The sequence below is a fragment of the Chelonus insularis genome, unplaced genomic scaffold, assembly GCF_013357705.1.
Source record: "Chelonus insularis isolate UGA/USDA-ARS -01 unplaced genomic scaffold, ASM1335770v1 contig_347_pilon, whole genome shotgun sequence".
Lineage (NCBI taxonomy): Eukaryota > Metazoa > Arthropoda > Insecta > Hymenoptera > Braconidae > Chelonus > Chelonus insularis.
In genome coordinates, this window is record NW_023276511.1 from 171,238 (window position 1) to 197,390 (window position 26,153).

The 26,153-nt window shown below is 28.4% G+C and overlaps 3 protein-coding genes and 2 non-coding genes across 5 annotated transcripts; all 5 read right to left on the reverse strand.

Moving 5' to 3' along the window:
* Positions 1-4,200: 4,200 nt before the first annotated feature.
* TRNAK-CUU (transfer RNA lysine (anticodon CUU)) lies at positions 4,201-4,273 on the reverse strand. The gene has a single exon. It is a non-coding gene; the product is annotated as a tRNA-Lys (tRNA).
* A 2,729-nt stretch (positions 4,274-7,002) lies between these two features.
* Positions 7,003-7,084, reverse strand: TRNAS-GCU (transfer RNA serine (anticodon GCU)). The gene has a single exon. It is a non-coding gene; the product is annotated as a tRNA-Ser (tRNA).
* Positions 7,085-11,667: 4,583 nt separating this feature from the next.
* Positions 11,668-19,134, reverse strand: LOC118066526 (uncharacterized). The gene is made up of 7 exons (XM_035082619.1): positions 18,903-19,134; positions 18,377-18,582; positions 18,169-18,258; positions 17,975-18,041; positions 17,606-17,761; positions 11,867-11,989; positions 11,668-11,813 (listed from the first exon to the last, which is right to left on the reverse strand). Exons 1-7 carry the CDS (start codon positions 19,132-19,134, stop codon positions 11,668-11,670), a joined length of 1,020 nt encoding a protein of 339 aa, XP_034938510.1.
* A 1,035-nt stretch (positions 19,135-20,169) lies between these two features.
* LOC118066512 (uncharacterized) lies at positions 20,170-21,365 on the reverse strand. The gene is made up of 2 exons (XM_035082596.1): positions 21,034-21,365; positions 20,170-20,876 (listed from the first exon to the last, which is right to left on the reverse strand). Exons 1-2 carry the CDS (start codon positions 21,164-21,166, stop codon positions 20,173-20,175), a joined length of 837 nt encoding a protein of 278 aa, XP_034938487.1. The 5' UTR covers positions 21,167-21,365; the 3' UTR covers positions 20,170-20,172.
* A 1,952-nt stretch (positions 21,366-23,317) lies between these two features.
* LOC118066514 (uncharacterized) lies at positions 23,318-25,205 on the reverse strand. The gene is made up of 5 exons (XM_035082597.1): positions 25,054-25,205; positions 24,824-24,950; positions 24,129-24,266; positions 23,847-23,998; positions 23,318-23,552 (listed from the first exon to the last, which is right to left on the reverse strand). Exons 1-5 carry the CDS (start codon positions 25,140-25,142, stop codon positions 23,327-23,329), a joined length of 732 nt encoding a protein of 243 aa, XP_034938488.1. The 5' UTR covers positions 25,143-25,205; the 3' UTR covers positions 23,318-23,326.
* Between the last annotated feature and the right edge of the window lie 948 nt (positions 25,206-26,153).

The window sequence follows — 26,153 nt, forward strand, 5'->3', positions numbered from 1 at the left end:
TATCACTTGCACATTTCTTTATAAACACTTCTTTAAGTTCTTCCGAGTTTAATATGTTTTTTATTTTTAAACATATTAAAAAACGAAAAAAGTTTTACTGTTTAATATTTTACAAGTTTTCTTCACTTAAGGAAATTTGATTGATGTAATTAAACAGTTTCCTTTAAAGATTTACTTCTATCGCCTTATGAGCTTGAAAGATATAATGTTTCATTTTAAAGACAATTTATTTGTTCAATAAATTCCACTTTTCATCAATATGACAATAGATAAAAATACTTCCTTATCATTTTTTTATAATGTAATAATGTAATAATCGATTGAGGGTGGATGTTACTGTAGCTACTTTGTTCCACAAATTGACTATCACTGAAAAACTTTTAATAGCTCGAATAAAGATTCAATTTTTTGCATTATATGTAGTGTATAGCATTGAATAACATTATTTATACTTTACGATTGTCGTCTTATCGATATTTAAAAAAAAGGAGTATGTCAATAAAGGATCGTCATTAGAGTGACAAAAAAATATCTATTGTTCAGCAAAACGTTCAATGACGAGATTTTAACGGCGTCGTAATTCAAACGATCACGATAAAGCCTTAGGGTATTCTAGCACCGGCTACGAATCCGTGCGTTCCACCCCGCGGGGCTTTCGCTGGCTCAGCAGTTCCAGAGGGATGGAGTGCAGGATGAGGCCTAGTGTTAGGGGAGGGCCACGTGAAGTCAGAAAGAAGAAACCGTCCAAGTACTAGAGCCGGTAGTTGTGTTTGCTGCAACTACGTCCGCTGATGCTAGGCCGTAAGGCAACACACGGATGCATGGTGTCGGTGGAGGGCAGTGAGACGGGCGAGTAAATGGTGTAAGTGAACGTGGGACTAGAGACGTACCGGCCTACCTAAGGGCCGCAACCAATAACGACCGTTGACTGGCTAGTATAACTAGATCGCGCATGTTGGTGAATATGTGTGGAGTCGACATTGCGAGGCGTGGAGCTAAGATCCCGTAATAGCTGTGCTCCCCTTCGTCCGCTGGTTCTGCTTCTTCCTACTGTTGAGTCGTCCTTTCCGCCGCCTCGAGCTCCTTCACTCCAGCGCTAATGATCTAACCGTTCAGAGACGCCAGGTTACAGTTTGCTCGTCGTTCTCCCCTCCCTCTTCCTCCCGCTGTCTATTTCCTTTCTCCTGCCTCTGTCTCTTTTCGCTACTTCTTTCTCTCTCGCGCATTGGCACGTGTTTTTTTGTTTTCAAAATCAATTATCATTATCATAATTATATTGATTATAATTATCATTAGGAGATCAGACGTAAAAGTTATGCCTGAATTACAAAATGAAGCTAGTTTACCATTTTTATTAGCTTTTTGATTCTGCACAAAAAATGGCTCGACCAATTTAGCTGAAAATCTAATCAGTTTCAAGTTGTGCAATTATGCATCGAATGCAATAGGTGCCTCGTCTACATCGTTTTTTGTTCTTGAGATAATTGAGACGAAAATAATTCCGAAAGCGCATACGTCCACTTTAAAATTGTTGTATTTGAATCCAAGGACTTTGTGAAACTTGGAGATATGTAAAAATTCGAGGTTCGCCTTATCGAACCCATTACAATAACTCTCCCCGGTGAAGTTAATTATATATCTGTGATGTTTAATTTAAAGCATTATTATTTTATTTATTGATAGTTTATGGAACACTGTATAGAGCGAGAGTCCGCTACAAAATCTTCGGACTATCGAGTTACCGCATGAAACATTTTTTGTTGTGAAGTACTCACTATTTTATTTTTAAAAATTAAAGGGCTGCAATCCTAAGTTATGCACAAAATTTATATGATTTTAAAAATTTTTCAATGTAGGTACAGTAATTGTATAAATTTTGTGCACTACTTAGGATTGCAAACCTTTAATTTTTAAAAATAAACAGCGAGTACTTCACAACGAAAAATGATTCATGCGGTAACTCGATAGGCCCAAGATTTTGCAGCGGACTCTTGGAGTAGTAGAGCAATGATTTATTTCTATCGAGAAATATTTATTTTTTTTTTCACCATTTTACGACGATTTTTCATTACACTGCTTTAAAAATAATGGCTTCAATAAATTGACATGTGAATTTATCAGTACATTTTACGGTCAATTGACTGTGAAACGTGAGGGTTAAGTATCCGCCTGCACATGCCTGTGCGTTACTTATTGAGATAGATCCATCTATGAATCCGCTGGAGTGTATAAAGAGCAGTAGACTATACTGATGATGCATATGTAACTTAAGCATCGCTTTTTTTTTACTGACTGAGCAACTACCCTCATAATTATACAATATGCACTTGTTCCATATCTCGTTGACTCGAATTTCTTCTGCATATATTTATTAAAACTTTTTAGTTTCATGGATGAAAAAATTTCGAATAAATGATAAAGGAAGAAAAACAGCTTTTTCATTTTTTTCATTTGCTTTAACTCTTTTCACTAGTTCTCTTGTATACTTTTTAAGTTTAAAATTTTATTTTTGAATTTCATACAAAAAGAATTCTACTAGAACTAGTCCTAATATCAACGAATAAGATTATGGGATGGTTTTCCTATTGAACTCAGTTTTGTCTGTTGGTTATCGGTCCAGCTCGAGGTTCTTCACCTAAGTTTAAGAAAGAGAAAGAATATGTGTTAAATATGCAAGTTATACTTACTGTTGAAGATAGTTGTAATATGAATTTAGATGTTGAATTGAAGAGAACTATTTAATAACTTTAATTCCACTTTTATTTAAATGTAAAACACAGTTTGATAACACACTCTTGTGATTATTATTTCCCGAACTCAATCGGATTTGTGAAATAATATTTGTATTATTTGTTGAGGGTGAAAACCCCAGAAAGTGAATGCATTATCTAATCATGATTAGATAATAACTATAACTATTATCAGTTTCAAGCCAATATACACTAAGTCTCTACACGAACTCAATTACTATTTGATTTCGAAGATATTTCAACAGATCCTGAAAGGCTTGAGTCGATGAACTTTTCTTCAGAATAACTGAAGAAATTCTCGTGGATTATCACTTTTAACGCGAAGGACTAACGTGCACGAGCCGTTTGCTTGAGTTTATTAAGCCTCGAATAATATTTTGTGGTGGCTTTTAAACTGTTCACCGTTAAGCGTTGGTCCTGGCAATTTTAAGGATGAATTGAACACAAGAATGGAAAATGTCTAAGTCTCCACATCAATATTGTAACGAGATTTTAGAATATTGAAAATGAGGAAACTATAGAGTTAGGAAATTTGTTCTTATGTGAGACAGAGCGTTAAACTAAGGCGAATTCATATCTCGTTGATGTTTCAATACGATCAAAAATAATAATTTGATGAATTAAATGCGCGAAAATGTTGGACATTACAAATAATCGAGCCTTCAATAATAATTTGATAAAGATCATAGGAAAAAAAAATTTTCGCTGTTCAAACTATAATTTCTACTGCGAGAAAAGCAACTGTTAGTGTCTCTCGTTTTTAAAATTTTTTTTTATCACTTATAAGAAATATTTGAAGCTGATAAAAATCATTTTTCTCGTATACTGAATTTCAGAAAATCCTGCCGGTATTTTACCTCTTCATAACTAACTCGTTAATACCGTGTGAATCATGAGCTGTAGTATGTATTCACTTATACTTACAACTGTCGTGCACTATAAATAAAATAGAAGTCGTATCATTACAATGGAAACAGATCATCTTGATTATATGTTTGTAATGAAAATAGTTGGACAATACTTGGAAAAATGGAATTTAAATAGAAAGGTTCATAAGGTCCATTGTTCACTTAAATGAAGTAAAGTAAAGGTACTGGAAATAAAAAGAAAATGGGGATGTCTGTCCAAACTATACTTTCTTCTTCCCAGATGACTGCAATTCAACTATTAGCATACTCAATTTCGTCTACAATTGAGTCACAATTCAGGTGGATAGAAAATTTGAGAATTGGTGTTAGAATATAGACGAATTGTCATTCTTTCAAACACAATGATATATAATGGGTTTAGCTTTCTTTCCACATGATGAATTCCGACACTCTCTTATTGATTTCTTGTACTACCAGAGTTTATTTCTTTAATCTAACAATAGGAAAAGTTTTAATAGCGAGTAAAAAAAATTTCTCGTGAGAATTTTTGATATTTTGAAACTTTTTTGGTAAATATACACCGCCCAACGTGGGGCTCGAACCCACGACCCTGAGATTAAGAGTCTCATGCTCTACCGACTGAGCTAGCCGGGCTTATGAATTCTGGTTACAAGTGTCATTTATAAGCTACAGCAAGCTCGAAAGTCAATAAATAAGGCAAAGCTACAAGTTTATTCAACATAACGATACTCAGCAGCACAGATACAATTTAATTCACCTATATCTGTACCCAATGACTTCTATACTCAATATTATTATAGCTGCTCTGTATTCGCTGACAATTGAACTCAGATAAAATTTTATTCAGCACAACCTTACTCCAAAAATGCCTATTATATTATATATAATATATTATATATCTATTGATATTATTTTCTACCATAATAATTGGGTTTATTTCCAGGAAAGGGAATATCAACTTGATCAGCTTCCTGTAGAGCAACTTTATCTGTTTCTTCTTCTTCTTCATTTTCTGGTGGAATTTCGTCATTCACTGCACCCATCAATTAATAAACAGAATAATAAAGTATTTTAGAAATTTCGATTATAGAATAGATCGCTCATTGAATGTTTTTCAAGCAAATACCTGCATTATTTTCCTCATCAGAATTTGATATTTCTATGATTTTGCCATCATCAAACATACGATGCTCTAAAACAGCTTCTTCGTCCAATTCTGGTACCTGCTGATCGAAACCTACTCCATTTTCATTTCCAGACTGTTGGAAATACTGAGGCTTGAGAAGACGATCTTCCATTAAATTATCAGTTTGATCTATGAGCGGGAAATTTTTTTACAATATTACAACATTTCATACAATGATAAAAAAGAAAAAAACCCAAATTGAAAATATACAAGTTCTTTTGTACACATTTAATAACTATTTATGAAATAAAAAAACTTTTGTTCCTACAATCCTGAAATAGCATGTAAATATTTAATATTGCTCCAAAAAATTATTTATTTTATTTTGTAATTTTTTTCACAAAAAATTGCTTACAGTGTCCATATGCCTGATGAAAATAATCAAAATTTGTTCCGCTCTGGGAGCTTGAGGTGCGGACTAAAATTAAAAGAATTTATGAACATTACAAAACTTAAAATCTTTATGTTATTTAATTACTCTTATAATACCTGGAACGTTCCATCTATGTGCCATTAATTAACTGTACCAACTTTTTCAATTATTATATTACTGCCAAAGATATAACCAAGAGAACCATCGGATCCATTGATTTGACCTTGATAGACATGTTGAATTTCTCTATATTGGTCTAACGTTTGACCTAAACCAGCAAAATTTGCCGATATTGGAGGTCGATGGAGTCGTCTTCGCGATGTCTAATTCTTTTATATTAAGATGTAAATGAATAAAAGTAAGAAAATAAAGACTTGACCAAAAGTTAGATAAAACAACTGAAATACAAACGTAAAAATGTATTTGCCGCCTCATGTGAGAAACACATGTACAAGAATGGTTGCATACGCACGCAGTGACTCCAAACTTTTGTTTTCTTGGTAATTTTGATGAAGGAGAAGGGTCAAGTATTGGAAACACAGTTACATCAAAGCAATGTGGAAACGAATTCAATTGTTTTTAGCGCGAAAGAAGTTTTACATTAACTATAAATTAAAAAAAAAATTTACTATTCAGATTTATATTCAACATTGCATTAAAATATAATGTTCCATGTTTCCACAATTGTGAAAATGCAACTTTGGGTTTGTTAATACGGCATTAATGCGGTCATTTTTGCATGTGCCTTGAATGCACATGTAAAGCCAAGATTACCTGGGCCAATCGAAGAACTTTTTACATAAATTTTAAACCACCTTGTCCACTTTGTCGCACTGAAAGTGATGACGTTTGCGAACTGCATTACGTTTTGTATTAACCAAAATTTTTTTTTTATATTCTTTGTACTTTTGCTTTTTTAAATAAAATTGTGTGGAACATGTTCGAATTATGAATAAAAGAATAAATTAACATTATGTTTATGTATTAATTAGTTCAAGAATGAAGTTTGGCATTTATTTCTATTAGAAAACATTGCTTATGATTATTATTTAATAAATCATCATATAATTTTTTTCGAATTAAGATTTAGAAATTTTTTTGAATTAAAATATTAAATGTGTTTACGAATAACTTTATTAACTCTTTATTTAGTACGTTTTGTTTTAATTGCTTTTCTTACTATCTAAAGTTACTAATACCTTGATGTTATAATACACGATTTAATTTAATTTTTTTTTTAAATTTATAATATTTTGTGTATGATATAGTATGAGACACGGTCTGATTATAAAAAAAAAGAAAAAATAATTATTTAATAAATCATCATATAATTTTTTTTGAATTAAAATATCAAATGTGTTTACGTATAACTTTTCAAATTTATGGCGGTAATTACGATTCACCGTTCTCTACATTACTAACGCTCATTTTACACAAAGGTATTTTTGGAGTAAGGTTGTGCTGAATAAAATTTTATCTGAGTTCAATTGTCAGCGAATACAGAGCAGCTATAATAATATTGAGTATAGAAGTCATTGGGTACAGATATAGGTGAATTAAATTGTATCTGTGCTGCTGAGTATCGTTATGTTGAATAAACTTGTAGCTTTATCTGGTTTATCGCTTTACATATCATTAAATCTCCTGACAAAAAAATTTTTTGAAGTGCATTCGTAAACTCATTGAAAGTAAAAAATATTGTTTTCTGTGATTTTATATAAAAATAAATTCCTCAAATCCAATCAAAATTTTTTAATTATAATTTAAATAATAATAAATTAATATGAAAGATATCAAAAAATCCGACGAGGATGGGATTCGAACCCACGCGTGCAGAGCACATTGGATTAGCAGTCCAACGCCTTAACCACTCGGCCACCTCGTCATTGTGCCAAAATTTGATCGAAAATTACATCAGAAATATTTTGCAAATTTATGTAAATAATTGTTAAGCTTTGTTAAGATATTCACTTATTGCTGTGTTACGAGAATAAATTTGCTCGTTGTATTAAGGTTCTTGTTATTCATTAAGAAGGTTGAAATGATGTATGTCCATTCCGTTCTCGTGTCAGTATCCCACTCTCACCAAATTATTAAAATTGAAGTAAATATTCAGACTAATCTTAAATTCCAAATGTAAGTCCATTAAATGTTTAGAAAATCATCAAAAAAATTCTACCTCTTCAATATACGTAACAGATGTATTTATCAAAATTTTTTATTAATTATATAGCGAAAAAAAAAGTTTCCATTAGATTTCACCCAGTAAAAACATTAAGAAACTTATAACGAAAAAGTAAATAATAACCACCTAAATAAAAATCGATTGTTAAAGTACTAAAGCTGCTGTAATAAAACTTTTATTACAAAAGTTTGCGTTGTTTAAAGTAGCAGGAATGTAGCAAGCTGGTGGCTTAGCGTTGTACCAACCACAGTTAAGATTCTAAATTATGTATGAGAATTTTCATAAAATAGTGTGTCAAACTTGTACTGTTGTTGCTCTTGTATGACTTGCCAGTTTGGGCTTTGTAATGTTCGTATGAGAATTTCTTTATATTATTCATCGTGACAAAAGTGAACATACTACGACTCATTATTGTCAATAATTCACTTGCTAAAAAAAAAAATTCAATAGCACTGGCAAGGTTTCTTGTTTTATTCATTGAAAAAAATTTTGGTAATTATGCAGATTGAGCTACACATTTTCGAAAATTATTTATATCATAAAAATTTAACGACGCGTACATTTTTTTTGTCTATAAATAGTTTTTTCGGAATCCCCGTGTAATTTTACATAAAATAAACCTTGATACAAAATGGAAGATTAGATTTTTTATTACCCCTATTTTGATTTGTACTCTTACTGGACTAAGAACGAATTTAATGGCTACAAATATATAGAGTTCATTTATAATGATGTTATCCGGATAGTAACATTTTTTTAGTGAAACAATAAATTTCTCATTGGAAGAACTCAAATAGATCAGATAGTACGAATTTTTAATTGTTCGTAAAAAATTCAATTATTATAAATGAAACAAGTATGTTTATATGCACGGTATTTAGTTGGTAATCGTTCTTAATGAAAAAAAGAAGCTTCCGTTGGAAGAACTCGAACGTGTTGCATAAATTCCGTTTTTAATTGTTTACAAGGAATTCAACTGTTATAAACAAAAAAAGTTTTTTTACACTTAAAAAAATATGGTAAGTAACCTTTTTTCAGTAACAAAAAAAATTTCGCGCTGGAAAAACTCTGATTTGTTATAAGCTTCTGTTCCCAATTATTTATAAAATTTTTATTGTTATAAACAAAAGGAATTTGTTTTTTTCATGAAACGTAGTTAGTAATTATTTTTATAGAAAAAGAAAAAAAAGTATTGCTATGACTCGTATATATTAGATAGACCTCGTTTTTAATTGCTTATAAAATATGCAATTGTTATAAACAATTAACATAAACAAAACTTAGCCTGTGTTACTCCTGAAATTCACTTCTTTATGTCTACAAAGTTTCATCGAAATCGGTTCAGCCTTTTTCGAGATTGCCCCGAACAGACAGACAGTTTTGTCTGTTGGTTATCGGTCCAGCTCGAGGTTCTTCACCTAAGTTTAAGAAAGAGAAAGAATATGTGTTAAATATGCAAGTTATACTTACTGTTGAAGATAGTTGTAATATGAATTTAGATGTTGAATTGAAGAGAACTATTTAATAACTTTAATTCCACTTTTATTTAAATGTAAAACACAGTTTGATAACACACTCTTGTGATTATTATTTACCGAACTCAATCGGATTTGTGAAATAATATTTGTATTATTTGTTGAGGGTGAAAACCCCAGAAAGTGAATGCCCTGGTAAAATTAATTCCCGATAGATTCTAATACATAATTTATAAGAATAAATAAGAACGTATCGGGTCTATTGGAAGACTATAAATTTTCTTATAACCATTCAATAAGTATTAATCAAAATTTATAAGAGTAAAAGAATTTTTGGTTGATTTTATAAGTTTATGTAAGAATGCATAAGGATAATATGATAGGTTTAAATAAGAAATTATAGGTAAATAATATTTTTTCATTTCTGAATTGATTTATAAGAAACTATCAGACCGTTTCTCATAAGATCGTATAAGAATTTATGAGTATTTGACGCCGTTTGATTATCCATTCGATTGTATACGATTCTATAAAAAGAAATGTTATCAACTTGAATAAGGACTTTTGGTAAATAATTTCGTCAACATATCAACTTTTTTCATAAGAAACTATAGGACCGTTTCTCATAAGAACGTTTATGGATTCATAAAGCATGAGAATATGACTTAGAAAATATTTTCTCATCACGATAGTCCCTATTAGGATTGTGCTATAGGAAAAAGCCTATAGGATTCAACCTTTTTCAATAGCAATGTTTAAGCAAAAGAAATAAATTTAAAGTATTATTTCTTTATTGGAGTTACTCAAATCTTGTAGAAACTGTTTTCTCATTTACCTATAAAATCAGATTGCATCCTATCGGACAAAGTCATGATGGAACCATAATCCATTATATATTATTTCTATGAAATGAAAAAATGAATGAATTATATTCTTATTCAAACTTGAATCTGAAAGAGTTCTTCAGTTGCTTCAATGCTTTCTAGCTCCCCACCACTGATTTCTTACCCCTTCTACCACGTTTTTCGCTACTGCGCAAGCGTACAACAGCACATGAGGAACTCTCTTTTCAGTCCGACTATAGGAAAAATCAGAATCCTATAAGTTTATAATATTGATTCTCAATTCCGATTAAAATCCATATTTTCCTATTGAACTTCCTACAAAAGCAAATATTTCTCTGGTTGCTTATTAAAAAGAAATTACTAACTATTTACCAATTCTTAGTGTTTATTTATTATTTGTAGGATTGCTCAGTGACACAATAGGAAATAGTAAAATTTTACCGGTTACCTGGGAAAAAATAAAAGAGATTTACACAGATCTACATTTTCGCTATTTTTTAGATCTAATTTGATCTACTTATATCTAAAAACGTAATACGGTATTCATATATGGTTCTTATTAGGTTCTAAAAAGGGAATACCTTGCTATGAAATCCCAATTCAGTCCTGATTTAATTGCCTTATCGTAGCCACTGAGGACCCTTTATCTATCTTAATCCAGACCTGATTTGATTGGAGATATATATATATATATATATTGTAAAATAAATATATGCATGTCCCCATCTTTGTATACATTGACAAACGACTAAATTTATTGTTAGCAACGCTTGATCAATTTGTTTGTGTTTAATTTCTGACTGAGGCTTAAGCTGACCAGACATTTTCCTTATCATGAAAGATTTGCCATTTCAGTTAATATACGTTTTAATTATTTTCTAATATTTCTTGGAGTTATTGTTTCGTAATATTTTATAATATATTCAACATACTACAATTTCAAGGTCCAAATTTTAATAAATAATAGAGGCAATAATCTGCATAGTTATTTCGAACTTTGATATTTTCCTAATTCACTTTGACTTGAATTCTCTGAAATTCAATTATAACATGTCAATTAAATTTGAAGCTGATGAACTTTTAAATATACCAGTTCATGTAACCAAATTTTCACAGAATTCTCAACCATCCTGAGGGATAGTAAACAAGGACCAACTTTTTTCAATAATATTAATAGAGTTAAAAAAATGGAATAAGAAGAGTAAGATTAGAACAAAGTTCAATAATTGGTTTAATTTTATAAGGAAGGATTTTAAAAATTATCTTATATATAGCCTGATTGAATTTCACAAGAATTTACAAAGCTATTTAATTAATAGAAGAAAATATTGATAATTCAATCATACATCTTTGATTAATGAATTCAGACAACTTTTTTGTACAGAGTAACAAAATATAATTTCATAAATTATTTTTTTTTATTCAATATATTTAAAGATTAAAAAAAAATCAGTAATAAGCATTATAATCAGACCATTTATCAATTACTTCTTGAGCCTTTGACGCCCAGTCTGGTTCAAATGTTTCAAAAACTACAAAAACAGTTTACAAATTTATTTTTACTGGCAAGAATAACTTGATGATAATTGTCTGATATGAGAAACAATACCTGAAGTTGAGTAAACTATTTTAGATAATTGCTCGTTGACATCACTGATGTGATCATTCATAAAAACAAAGTAAGTAGTAATATCGACCAGTTTAGTAGTATATCCCAACTGTGATAGAAGATTTTTTCTTTCTTTGAGAAGATCCAATATTTCTTTTAATTGACGCAATAAAGTACAACGTTTCTCTACCAACCAAGAAGTTTTAAGAGCACACCAATCATTAAAAGAATATGAACAATCCCAAAATCGTGATTTAACTTTCAATCTAATTTTAAAAATTTTAATACTCCAATTATTGATAGCATTTTAATAATAACTATTAAGTTGTATAGTACTGATAAATTATTTTGAATTTACGTCGAGTTTGGTTTTTTGGTATTTTTAAATTCACCAATATTTCTTTTATAAATAGGTGAGCTGTTCATCTTTTCATAATTCTCCAAAATAAACTCTGAATTATTTTTAATATTTACCAGCCACGTTTTGTTTATTGTTTTAGCTGTAAAATAAAACTTTAAATTTCTCATTAAACATACAAAGCAATAAAATTACCTGTTTTATTAAGAATAAATGCTCCAAGATTGTAAAATTCTCGATTTGATTGATTTGTAGCAACTTGCTGCACTGAATTAGACACAGCTGATATTCCTGATAATTTCATCACATACAATATTCCTAGTAATAATTGAAGTAAATTCGAAATGTAATTATCTTTAAACCTATCCATGGAAATTCCAGCTTAGTTCAACTAAATGTTAATACTGGAATCTTTTCTTACTCACACCTCTGCTCCATTTCTGTTCTTGACAACTGTTAAATTACTTTTTACAATTGATTTCAAGATTCATTTTTTCATTCTATTATATTAATTATTATGCTATTTCAATTGACAGTTATTATGTAATATTTATTCTTTTTCATTTGATTAGAGTAAACGAACCAATCAATTCAATTATTTCAAAGGATTAAATCAACTATTTGAGTTGAGAAACTGAAAACAGAGAACAATATTTATTCTCAATCAATAAGATGTATGAATAATTTATAAATTGTCTATTTACATTCAACGAAATGGATTTACAACAAAAGTAATTATTGGAATTTTTTATTATAAAATGTATAGAGAAAATTTTTCTAAATAAAATAACCTTAACATAAGATTGTTGTATTTAACACACCTCGAGCGGAAAAATATAGGTATATAAAAGTATATGGACTTTTGCGCACTAGTTTTAGGCAAATAAATAGATAAAATAAGGAAATACCTATAGGAAAAGATTCGCGCAACAACAATTTATGGAATGAAACGAGATGAGGACGATTAGATAAAGAATAAGCAAAATATCCGAAATTACAAATCTATAGTATATTACGATCCAAATCCAGAAAGTTGAATTTCCCGGCGTGTGTGATATGATGGCCGAGGCGAAGCCGAGGCCCTTATATCACACACACCGGGGCATTCAACTTTTTTGGCCGTGTGTTGTATACTATTTTTCTTGATCCCGCCGAAAGTAAGTTCGATAATCACTTGATAAGCTAAACGGTTGTATGGAGAATGCCCGCCCGACTTTTGCAGAGCCGAGGCAAAGCCAAGGTTTTTGCTGGTCGGGGGCGGGCATCAGCAAAAAAGTTCAAAATCAGGAATTGGTTTAACATTATTTATACATAAATAATAGTAACACTGATTACAGGAAACTTAAATGTTAACCAACAATAATACTATTATACTATGTTTATAGTCTTGATAAAAATTATTCTGAATATTTGATAAAAAGAAATTAAAATTAAAAGTAAAATTGAAAGTACAATTTTCAAATTTAGTAAGGGATTGAATGCATCTTTTGTCCTTCATTTTTTTCTTATGTTTTATTACTTTGTAAACATATGTAGAATATTCTACGAGTTATTGAAATATCCAACTTTTTTTTTATTGCTCATCTGGTTAATAAAATTAAACATAGTATTCACGTGGATAATAAATAGTGTAAATGCTTATATCTGATTTGTATTTGTAAACGAGTAGTACAGGAATGTGTAATAAGAGAGGGTGAGAAAATCAATAGGACATTGCTCTCGTGTACGTTTATACTTCCATAAATCATTTTATACTCTCATCGTAAAAAAATAATTCTTTTAATAGCAAATGAATGAAAATCTTCAATAATAATGTGTAAATAATGTTAAGAAATAAATGTATACATTGTAAAATACGAATCCTAGGGTATCCACAGAAACGTATTAATAAATAAGAAACAATGAATCGATCGTAATATTTTGAGAATGATTCATGTTTTAAAAGGTCATACCTTACTTCACCTGTATCTTGCAAGTGTGTTAATAGTCAAGGTACTTTCACTGTTACCTTTAAGAGGGTTTATACACTCTATCTTACTACACAATTTATGCTGTAAAATAAGTGGCTCAAAGAAAACTGCATAGTATCATCAATTGAATGAACTAATTAATTTATTTGGGTATATTTAGTTCACATAATTAATTATTACAATCCCAACAACAATATGTAATTCATAGTTATTCAATAAATTTTGTAGTTATAGTAACTATAAATTTAGATAATTGTATATAATATACAGTTGATAGAATTAAAAGAGTACTTGGATTCAATTAAATTAAAAAATTAATTGAATGCATCGATCTTTTAATTTCAACAAAACATTCTAATTCTGTCAAAAATATATGTGATTGTCATTATCAAATTGAACTTTTCCGGTTACTTGTTTGAAAGGAACTATCAGCTTGATCAAACTATACACGTTATTGCTGTAACATATCATTTGGTTATAATTATCAAATCTTAGTTGGCTTAATCCCATATTGATTTAATTGGTTAAAAGTTGGTCAGATGACGTACAAGGTGTCATACCCAACCGGCATTGCGAGAAAAGTCATTCTGTTTTGTTGAAGTGCATTAAAAGTTCAGTAAAGTGCAGAAATTGTAATAAAAAATGGAAGATTTTTAAATAACATTGGTTTGAGTGATTTGTACGAAGTGTTTATTGGCAAATGGGTCCAATGCGACATTATTCTGGTGTAAAATTTGAATCTTATCACCAGTTATCAAAAAAAGAAAAAAATGTTCAAGTAATTAATTCTAGAGTTAACTTAACTTATTCACTAGCTTTAAAAATACAATTAGACTTTAGTTACAGATTTTTAAGCCAAAGAGGCATACAACAACAGTCGAGTATGATAGATATTTAGACATGACAAATAATAATAAATTACAATTTTCATCTATCAAGGTCCACGTTTCAGAAAATGGTAATAATATTATGAGCAGAAGAAATTTGTTATAATAAATTTGTGTGTTTATGTATGTATACTATTCATGTATTCTTATGAACATTATTTTTTTAGTTAAATTAAAAATATAATCTATTTTAATCAACAGATTTTGTAATTATATCTTTATTTTAATAAATTCGTACAATTAATACATAAATTAATCCAAACTGACAATTAATTTAAATTCATTAATTTTATTATTTCTCTCAAATTATCATTGATTTGACAATAATAAATTAATTGAAAGGACTCAGTATAAACTTGTTTCAACGGGAAATTTATTTAATTCTTTTTCATTAATGATTATTTGAACTAGAAATACGCTGCAAGCTCTTCGAGCGCGCTGTCTCAAGTCGACAACGTAAACAATTATTTAATTGTTATTTTTATTCATTTCGAAAATTTATAAACAAAATTCAGCAATTAGCGCACGAATAAAATGGTTACGTTTTTTTGATTGGTCGATTTAATTTTGTATTCTTTGATTATTGTTTTTTGGTATTTGTTACGGTAATTTTAGAATTTTTTTTTGTTATTATCATTGGTGAATTGAAATCTCCGTGATTTTATAAAAAAAATATTATAAATATTTAATTAAGTTCACAAGAATGATTTTTGTAATTATATCTCTTTGCCTGACAGTCATAAGCTTTAATAGATAGGACTAAACAATGCATGTTCTCATTTGAAAATGTACTTGAATCAAAAGCTGCTCATGTTATAATGAATTTATATTATGGTCCTCAGAATCAAAAATTATTTAATCGAACTAATAATCTTTTTCATGCAACTTAGTATTTAGTCCGCCGACGATTGTGATTTAGTAGCTATACATAAATAGAAATTTGTCTCAACCAGAAGGCTTAAATATATAATTTATTTTTAGTAAATAAAGATTTATTTTGCCGTATTCAAGTATGGCATTTATTAACTATAACTAAATCTTAGTTGATATTAAGAAACTCTTTTCTCAGTGTACATGTATTTAAGTTAAATGGCATTGTCAGTTCGATACTATAGCTTGATAGATTTTTCTACTGATTTCCTCAACAATCTCGAATCTACAGGAGCAATTGATGGGATAATTTAATTATTCATTTATTGAGCTCCTACAGACACCTATGTGAAACAGAAGATAAGACAATTTATTTTTACATTAATAGTAAAAAACCAATTTTTATTGTTAAAATTAATTTGAATCAAAATTAGAAAGCATGAGAGTTATTCAGTTTGTATATTCAAATAGAATTTCTAAAAATAACTTTGAATATTTGACCATTTTCAATTGTTGACAAATCTTGATTATTACAAGTTTTAAACACACATTATCTAAAGATAAGTATTTTGTTAGATAAAATTAATATTATTCATACAGATGAAGGAACAGAAATTTATTTGTTTCTTGTGTACAAATGTAAATTAATTTCTCAAAAATGTGTTTTTGAATGATTTAAGTATTATTAGATTATTTATCAAACTGATTAATGAAAAAAAAATCTCACATCGATAATATCACGTTGTAACGTCTTAATCACACACTTGTTTTTTCAAAAATCAATTTTGTGTCATTGTTATTCTAATTTGATAACATGAAATAGATTTTAAATAAAGTGTTGATCAAATATTTCATTGAAATAATTAAAAACTAGGTCAATCTCTTTTTATCTTATATGTATTATTTGAATGTAACTCAGGATTTTGATACTTTAGGTAATCGGAATAAATAAGTGAAAAAAGTTTGTTTCATCAAGCAGCAAATTAAATGCCAGTCTACTTGCTGAAAGAACTTGATAGTTATTCTCATGAGATAGCGACGCAACGTCGTTTACTTGCGTGATTCTCACTGAAATGTGCATTTAAAGTTAATTCCTCTTTCTTAGTCGACTTTTCTTCCTTAAAATTTTTTTTTTTTTTTGTATTGAATAACTGCTATTTTTAGTTTACTCGTTAAATTCATAAAACATATCTTTTTTAACAATTGAACATAACAAATAAGATAAGATAAAAAAAAAAATCAATTTTTAACTCAAGATGTTACGATGGAATTTGAAAACCTCAGACTCATTTTACTTTCATTTGTACTTCATTTCTAAAGAAGGTTTCTGTTGCGATCAATGCATACAGAAACAATCTGGCGAAACGGGTTTTCAGATAAAACTGGAAACATCAGTGTAAAAAAAGATCATTAAACACTGAATGAAGACCCTGAACTTTTCAATAAAACTTACGGAATATTTTTACTGTAGATTTTCATTTTTAATTGTTTTATACATTACGAAAAATGTTCAAGAATAACTTTATACGAAATTTTAAATAAAGTAGAAAGAATCCTTAAAGTCTCTTCTTCAAAATCATTATTTAAGTTGTATTTACAAAAATAAAACTTGCTTTATTATTCTATTTATTTTACAAAAATTTAAGTTATTTTTAGTAATCAAAAATATACTATTTTTCTGGTGTATTTTCCACGAAATCTTTGCTTCCAAATTGTAAAAAATTCAACACATTCATGAACTCTCCTTTCATTCCATAGTATTGCAATATCGACGAGTCCTGTGGCGTCAAGAAACTTGGCTGCTACAATATTGGTATACTGATACAACTTTTCATTGTATAGTTGAGTGATAATAGGTGCCACTGTATCAGCAAGTCTTCTTGAATTACTAGGATGATTAACAATACATGTTTTGTTACAAGTTGTTTCTATTTGTTTTATATCAACTTCAACTGAGATAGTTAAATATGTTATTCTTAGCAATTCTCTTATTAGTCTAAAAAAAAATTATAATTAATAAATAAATTGTCTTTTATGATGATAAAAATACAGAATATTAAATTACTTTTCTTGAAGCTCAAATAAATTTTGAATTAATTCTTCTGAAGCAAAAACATCATCTTCAAATTTATTCACATCATGAAAGTTATTTATATTTGTGATCCATGGTGAAGACCATAAATAATTATCTTTAACTTGATAATAACTTTCATAAACAATAATGAGCCGTTTATCAAGAGCCCATATCTCTCCAAGAGTGATACTCCATTGGTCATTTGGATTTTGTTGAATTAATAAATGATGAGAGAACTTCTTTTTAAGATAATCTACGAAATTTTTGTGATCTCTACTATTTTTAAAACCTAAAAAATATTATTTTTATATCATTCTTTATACTTTATAATAATTAGTGCATAGTTTTTTATTTAACAATTAGCAAAAAAAATTTGCTATTTCTAATCAATATTTTTCCTTTTTGATAGTGTATATTAGAAATATTATAATTTCTTCGCAATTTTAGCATTTAATAAATTCAAAATAACGTATATTTACAATGTCTTTCAATTGTCACTTACCCATAGAAAAGTTCCGAAAAGCCAGCATGACAATTTCTTTTGTACTATTCAAGAAAAAAAGAATATCCTGTATAATAAAGAGAAACATATTATTTAATTATTTATAAAATATTGTTTAAAAAAAATTAAATTAATATAGTTTTTACCCAGATTATTTTTTCGAGAGATATCACTTTGTTTCTATTATAAATTACCCAGTATGATTGATTGAGATGAGGAAAATAGCCAATAGAGATATCCAAGTATCGTGCTCCATGGACTAATTGGGTTAAGATATCTTGATTCTATTATAAAAATTTTCATTTTAATATTCGTCACCATGATGGTAATTGAACTTATTCTTCATTATATATATATATGTATGTATGTATGTATGTATGTATGTATTTTGGAAGATCTTACTTGTGAAACTGTAAACGTTTCAAATGCAGTTTCTTGAGGAGGTAATGTCTTGATGTACAATCCTGACATATAAGTTCCAGGTATTATTAAATCTGTCAGCTTCTGATCTTTCAATATCATTTTTCTATCATGCATCCAAGTAGGATGAGTTGACAGACAATTCACTTTTTTTATTTCACCATTTCGTAACCATGCTCCACAAAAAACTAAAAGAGTTTCAGAAGAATAGAATATTAAGTTCTTATAATCTCATTTCTAGCCATTGATCGTTTTGAAATCGATAAATAAATTATCAGCCTTCTGATCAATATAATCACAACGTTAATTAAGTTATATTACTATTAAATTAGACAATGTTTAATTAATATTAGAAATTATAAAATAAATTTTTTTATAATTTATAACATGAATTAAGTGAAAAATAAAATTGAAAAAGAATGAATTAAATGAATGATAAATCATCAAAAATGATTAATTTAAATGAATAATCAGAAAATACTCTTCAACAAAAAATAATTATTCTTACCTAAAATTTCTTCCTTATAAGAAGTTAAAGCATATTTGTGTAAAAGAGAAATATATTGACCAGTTCTAGCAAAACCACTCTGAACAGTTGGTTGGAATTCCCAAAGAAATTCAGTATCATTATTAGGTTTTTCTATGTATATAGCTAGGGTATCACCATGCTGAAATCCTACATTATGCCAGTAAACATTAATCTCACGTTTGAGTTTATTATCAATCCAAGCCGATGGCATTAAAAAAATTTGTGCATCACCAAAATTTTCCTCCAAGAGACATGAAATATGTGGTACTGATAGAACACGAAGACTTGCAAATTTGAATGATAATGAAATAATATAACAAATAAAAAACATGTTAATTAATTTAATCGACATCATTATTGAAACTTATTGTTTGATACAAGTTTTGGAATGGTTCTTCTAAACGTTCGTCGAAACTATTTAAATACCACTCTTATTGTCTGTTTCCACGTGATAGCATAAAATATTTAATCGATGGTAAAATGTAAATATTACCAGAAATTTTAGTCAAACATCTGGAATATGTTATTTGATCTTATTTGTATCAAATAAACAACTACTAAATAATTGAAGTAATATTATAATAATACTACCACTTGTAGATGACGTAAATATAAAGTCAATAGCTTAATATAACTCAGTATAAGTTAGTATAAATATATAGATAATAAGTAATTTAAAAATGTGAAAATTATTTTTTAATTAAAATCTAAAAATAGATTTTTTTTAAAACAAAAAATTTGTTGATGTTAGTTCTATACCATGCTGCCAATAGTGATTGATAATAGTAAATTTTTCTATTCTTTGTTCAAAGTTCGAAGAGAATGACCGACATTTGCTGATGTAATTTGTTTCAAAATGTCTGTCTGGTAAGGTCAATAACTTATAAAAGAAATGATAAACTAAAATACTACAATGACCTAAAAGTAGAATATTAATTTATTTAACAAGCAAATAAAAAAATCCAAATATATTAATTTTATTTGTTCGACATTATTGACTTAAACCAATTGAACACTTATTGAACTCATAATTAACTGTCAATTTTAAAGACTAATTTTAGAAGAAATAAAAATCATTAACATTATTGAAGAAAATAGAAGATTCTATTAATAGAGATACAATGAAGTAAAGGTTTTAATAGATGCAATTATAATTTTATAACCGAAAATTTATTTATTCAAATAAAATAAAAAATAAATAATGATATTTCAGATATCACAAAATACACAATTATTATGTGTCTACAATTTAACTAAAATAATTGTCATCATTTCCAGGTTCTGTTGATCCGTTTTCCGATATCAAGTTTTCTCCTGCTAGATGATGCTTAGAATCATTTTGAAGTGATGTTATTTCATTTAAAATAATTTCTTGAATTTTTAATCTCACATACAGTTGTCGTTCAAGTGGTAAACTTCTCATTGGACTTCTCACACTCATCAAAAAGTGATAAGTATCATCATCATTGTCATCTTGATACAAAAACCTTCTATGAACAGCATCGTATCGTTTTCTTTCGATATTCTGGTACTCAGAATCATTAGAATCTATAAGTATTCGCTTTCTATTAACCTTTCCACGCTTTGAAATAGTCACACCAGTTTGAGGTAAAAGCTCATCACATATCGACTGGCAAGAATCGGCATCAATAAGGTCATCAAAGTGTGCTTCTTCATCACCTTCAAGGATGTCGATTTGTGGCTCTATCTGTGTCTCTTCCAGAGAGGCTGCAAAATGACCAGTCTGCGCAATACCAGCATTACCACAACCGATCACTCGCGAATTCATTTGATCTCGTAGAAACTGCAAACTCTTGAACCAGATCCATTTAGATTCTGGCTCTACAGCTAACGGGGAGCCACCATCGCATGATTGTTTACTACGGTACGTCTTCTTCAGCTCATTCCGGAAGTTGTCACGCAAATGTTTCCACTTTGACTTGGCTACATCACCTAATCAAATTCAAATCATTTCATTTATTTCCTCAACAATAATTCAATATTAATATCTAATCCACAACTAAATGATCAAAAACTCGGTTAGACCTGATATAAACAATTCCAACAATATCAGTAGATAAACAATAAAACACGTGTTTTATTTACTTACTGGAAACATCACAAGCTCGTGCTATTTCTCCCCACATTTTCATAATAACATCTCGATTGTGATAATGTGTGTTCTTTTGATCCCAGATAGCTGGTCGTGCTTGAACCTCACTAATAAGTTTTTGCAAATCCATTACCCAAACTTATAATTATTACAATAGAGAAGAAGAAATTATATAGATAGACTCTTTATGTTAGACTATTTTTTTTTTGAAAAAATAATGATGTTGTTGGGTTATAAAGCCAGTGGTTGATTTAGTGATGAAAAAAATGGCGTCAGAAGTGGCGAGCTAACTACTTCTACCAGCTACGAATTTGCACTGTCCTCGGCTCTTTGCGTAGCGACGCCGAGCCGAGCCGAGCGTGTACAACATTCGTGCTGCCGTCGCTTCTATTCGTATCCTTTCCATGTAGATGTACTACAGTTGCCCTTGTCCGTTCTCTGCGTATACATCCGTTGCCTCCAGTCTTTTGGAATAGGCCTTGCTTGGTGTGTGCGTGAATCTGAGGCTGAGAATGCGCGCACACACGCATCTCATGAAATCGTTAAGGCGGCGCGCAGGAGCTGCGTGATTACGCTCGGCTCGGCTTTGGTACACCATCATCATTAAAAATATCAACATTTTTGTTCCATTATTCAACCCCTAAAGCTGCTTAGGGTAAACATTCTATTTCTAGATAGATTATAACCCATTTTAGCACCCTACATTTGCTAAGATATTTATTTAACATAAATAGATTGATTGAAATTACAAAACAATTGAATATTTCGGTGATATTTTTTTTCCTTTGCGATTAATACACTTTTGTCTATGATTGTTTGTGGATTTAATTTTTTTTTTTTTATATTATCTATAATTAATATGTATAGTCTAATTGAAAAGTTAGAGAAGCTTTTCATCGATAAAAGCTCCTACAGAAAATCACTATAAAATCATTTTTTTACATACAATAGTACTCATTATTACGTGTATTTGAAAAAAATGAGCAGAGAAATATGGACAGCAACTTTTCATTGAAAAAGTAGAATTAAGTATATCATCAGTGAAGTTCTAACAGTGCGTAAGTCCAATGTATAAGCATATGACTTACGTGGTGTTATAGAACTTCAGCGACGATATGCTTGAATACGAGAAATTTTCATTCCTATAAAATTACTATTATAAAAGCAATTTTGTTCGATTTTTAAAAGCCAATAAATGACTCTAAATTTACTGCAAATGTTATCTAAAAAAATTCCCCATTTATTTCCTTATCTGATTTGAAAGAAATCTACTTAAAATATTGCTACATGAATAATATAGTAATTGTTATAAAAAATTAAATTTTCTGTTTATTTATGTACTAGTGTTTTAAACAACTGTCTAACTATGGTACGAATCTAATGAAACTTCATTTGTCAATTTTTTAGTTATGATCACTACCATTTATTCTTATTTATACTTAGATGTTAAAATTTAGTATGAAAGATGGAAAAAATGTCCATAGGTTGTAGTCAATACTATGATCACTACAAACATGAATGTATATTACATCGTTACATAAAAGCCAAATCGTTCAATACAATTCGGCTCTACTCGATTCACTTCGGCTCGGAATTTCTGAACTCACAAAATCCCCTTTCCGACATTTGTTAGTCGATTCCAGAAAGCTCTTTTTAGACTTTTCACTTGTTCATACTGTCAAATTGATGATACCATTTATCGATTATGTCTTTATTTTCATATTAAGATTTTTAAACTAGTATTTATGTACAAATCCGTCTTATAATTCATATTTTAAACACTTGTTAATCGTTTATTAAAAATGAGATTGTCAATATTATTAATGTATTTCATAAATATACATATATTTTAGACTTGACGTAGTTGGAGTGAACATAAAATTCTATTTTACTTCGATACTTATTGCGTATAAATCAATTGGTAAAAGTAATAAAGTATATTTTTAAATTTTGATGTTTGATAAAATAGTGGAAAAATATTTTTAAATAGATAGTTATGACAGATTACACTAAAAAATCTGTCGGCATAATTTCAAATGACATTTTTAGACATTAAAATTATTTATACAGTCTACTTCGTTTGTATTGTTCAATTTTGTCATATTTATCTATTGAAATTGCACACCTGGATAATTATAATTATAATAACTTATTTAAAGGTAGTCATGAATATGATTTAATAAAAATCCACGTGTTTTTTGGACAATAGGATACTTTATTTTTATTGTAAAAAAATATTATAAAAATAAAAAATAAATTTAATATATTTCAAATAGATTTGTTTAATTATTTAGAGATTATTTTTGACTACTTCTCTTACATCTGAAGTAAAATTATTTTCAAATATGCTGTTAAGTTTTGATTCGTTTATTTCTCTTATCTTTTCAGTAATAATTTTTGTTGACTGATATTCCACCTCTCGTAAAACTCTTTCTTTGGCAAATGCTGTTAGTATTCGAGACATTACATTTATTAGATGATCTGTTAGATGTCCTTCTAATTTCAATGTGAAATCTCTGAAGCGATAAAATAAAATAATTAATATCTAAATAGTTCATTTTGCTCCTTTCTTTGAGATGTCAGTGATATTGTACGGTGAAAAATTATTTTTTTGACAAAAATAAGAAAGACAATTCTATATTGTTAGAACGTTAAACTTATTATTTGCATGTATATATTCTATGATTTAAAGAAAAAAAAATTTTTTCTCTGATATCTTCTATTTAACTAGAATAACTTTTTTAATTGATTCAATTTTAACTGAAGTTTTCATTTAAATGAAAAAGTAAATTAATGTTTATAATACTTACTCTACATCCATGAATTTGAGTAAGTCGAGTTTTAATTGATGCGTTTTAAGATCCATCGAACCAACAATCTTAACTTTTAGATTATGAAAACGTCCATGAAACAAACCCTTTCGTAAATACCCTAAAAATCTTATTGTGTAATCATAGGCCACCTTAACATAAAATTTTTTAATTCAAGTATCATGATAAAGTTGATAAATCTTTGAATTTAAATAAAAATTTCAAAATAATTTACTTATTTTATTAATAAAATAACGAACTTAAAAAACAATTGATTCTTACATCCACATTTTCCCATCCAAGATCGAAATCAAACTTCATCGTAAATATATTATATCGGAGAATTACATCTCCTGTGCGTCTTATTGTGACCATGTCTTGAACCCAGCCCTTTTGTAAATGAACTTTTCCAACGCCAAACTAAGTTTTAAGAAAGAGAAAGAGAGAGAGAGAGAGAGAGAGAGAGAGAGAGAGAGAGAGAATTTGAAATTAATAACAAAACTCAATTGAAATCTTCAGTTTTACACCATAAAATTAGTTAATAAATAATAATGAGATAAAATTATCAAATAAAATCTTACACAAATGCTGAGTGTTTAAATTCAATGATAATAATTATTATCAAATTATTGTAAATATAAATGAATTGAAATTCATCCAATAATGTATATTTAATCTCAAATTGAAATCTCAATAGCTGTCAATAAGATATTTTTCGTTTATAATATTGTCAAAAATATGAGAACAAGTATTAACATTTCATATACAATACTTTTCCGTTAAACAAATTTCAAATAGATAAATTAAACTAAATAAAATGTTTTATTTTACTATCACAAGTGAATTGTTATTCATAAATATGATTAAAAGTAAATTAACAACCTTCATATCTACTTAAGTTAGTTGAAAAAAAAGATTCAATAATTGATAACTTCACCTCTATATTGATAATCATGTTTACATAAATTAAATAATACCGGAAATGTGATTGGAAAAGTATAATCAGGCATAGCCATTGGATCCATTCCATTTGATAAAATAAATTCCCTTATTGAAGGTAGATTTTTATCAAAACTATCATTCATAATAACTTCAGCCATTTTTCTGTATTTCGTAGATTTTGTAAAATACAATCAATTATAAAATACAGTCACTGAATACATTTTATGCAAATTTAATCAGATATATTTATTTAATTGTAACTTACTTTTCATTTTGGTGTTGATTGGAAATTGACTCATGAGGATAAGCAGTAGTAAAAGTAATCAATATCAAAACAATAATAATACGAATCATGTTTACTTGAGAGGATGACCGTTCTTGACTATCTGCAAGCTAGTATGATGCTGCGAATCTTTATTAATAATCCTACAGTAATATCTAATCTGAAATCTTTGATAGATATTTTTTGATTGATACAATGATATCGATCGAACATCTCATTCAGTTTAAAAGTGCGTAAGAACAACAATGTGTATCATTAAATATTACATGTTGATTTCCGTGTTATCATGAATCTTTATAGATTAAACAACAAACAGAAATGTCATTAATTTTTATGATAAAATAATTATGGAGTTACTATCCCTCAATACCAACTACTTATGCTAAATAAATATTCATCTTGATAAATTTTAATTAATTTAATGAACATTTTTTGAATTTGATACTCTCTATTGTTTTCATCTGAAAATCTTTGAATAAATTTTTTTTTATTATTAAAAACATTGCCTTCCGGATTAACAGATATAAACAAATAGCTATTATCAGTTCATCGACATCAGAAATATTTCAATGAAATATTTATGCCTAATCAATTTTTTTTTAATAAACATTTGCTCTGCTGCTTTGAGGTCATTCTTGACCTTAGCTATTTAGGAAGTTTAATCAATTACTTTGAGCTCAAAAAAAAGTTATGCCTATTACTTGAGAGGGTCAGTGACTTCGTTTAGATCACTTTTATCTTCTCCAATGAGAACAAAATACTTTTGTGTGTTAAGAAATTTTACTTTCGATGACCTAGAGAAATGAGGTTGTCCTAGTTAATTTCACTTTCACTTTCGACCGAATGACCTACTGACCTGTCATCTTTTTTTGGAATAAGTAGCCTACTTTTCTCATTACATTCCATTGAAGCCCATATTCTCTCATTCACTTTATTTTGTTTTTATTTGAAATTATTATTTTCATTTTTATCTCACTTAGTATGAGATTTTTTTATTACTTTTATTCACGTATATCCATTCTAGATTATTTATTCTCTTTGTATCATAATTATTGATGTTGATATATTGAAAAGATATATGA

Coding starts and splice junctions, on each gene's coding strand:
- LOC118066526 (XM_035082619.1), bottom strand. CDS start 19,134: ATGCCATCGGCTTGGATTGATAATAAACTCAAACGTGAGATTAATGTT. Junction 18,583..18,902: donor TTATAAGGAAGAAATTTTAG/GTAAGAATAATT, acceptor AAACTCTTTTAG/TTTTTTGTGGAGCATGGTTA. Junction 18,042..18,168: donor ATCTCAATCAATCATACTGG/GTAATTTATAAT, acceptor TTTATTATACAG/GATATTCTTTTTTTCTTGAA.
- LOC118066512 (XM_035082596.1), bottom strand. CDS start 21,166: ATGGATTTGCAAAAACTTATTAGTGAGGTTCAAGCACGACCAGCTATC. Junction 20,877..21,033: donor ACGAGCTTGTGATGTTTCCA/GTAAGTAAATAA, acceptor GAATTTGATTAG/GTGATGTAGCCAAGTCAAAG.
- LOC118066514 (XM_035082597.1), bottom strand. CDS start 25,142: ATGATTCGTATTATTATTGTTTTGATATTGATTACTTTTACTACTGCT. Junction 24,951..25,053: donor AATCAACACCAAAATGAAAA/GTAAGTTACAAT, acceptor TACGAAATACAG/AAAAATGGCTGAAGTTATTA. Junction 24,267..24,823: donor CTTTTCCAATCACATTTCCG/GTATTATTTAAT, acceptor CTTAAAACTTAG/TTTGGCGTTGGAAAAGTTCA.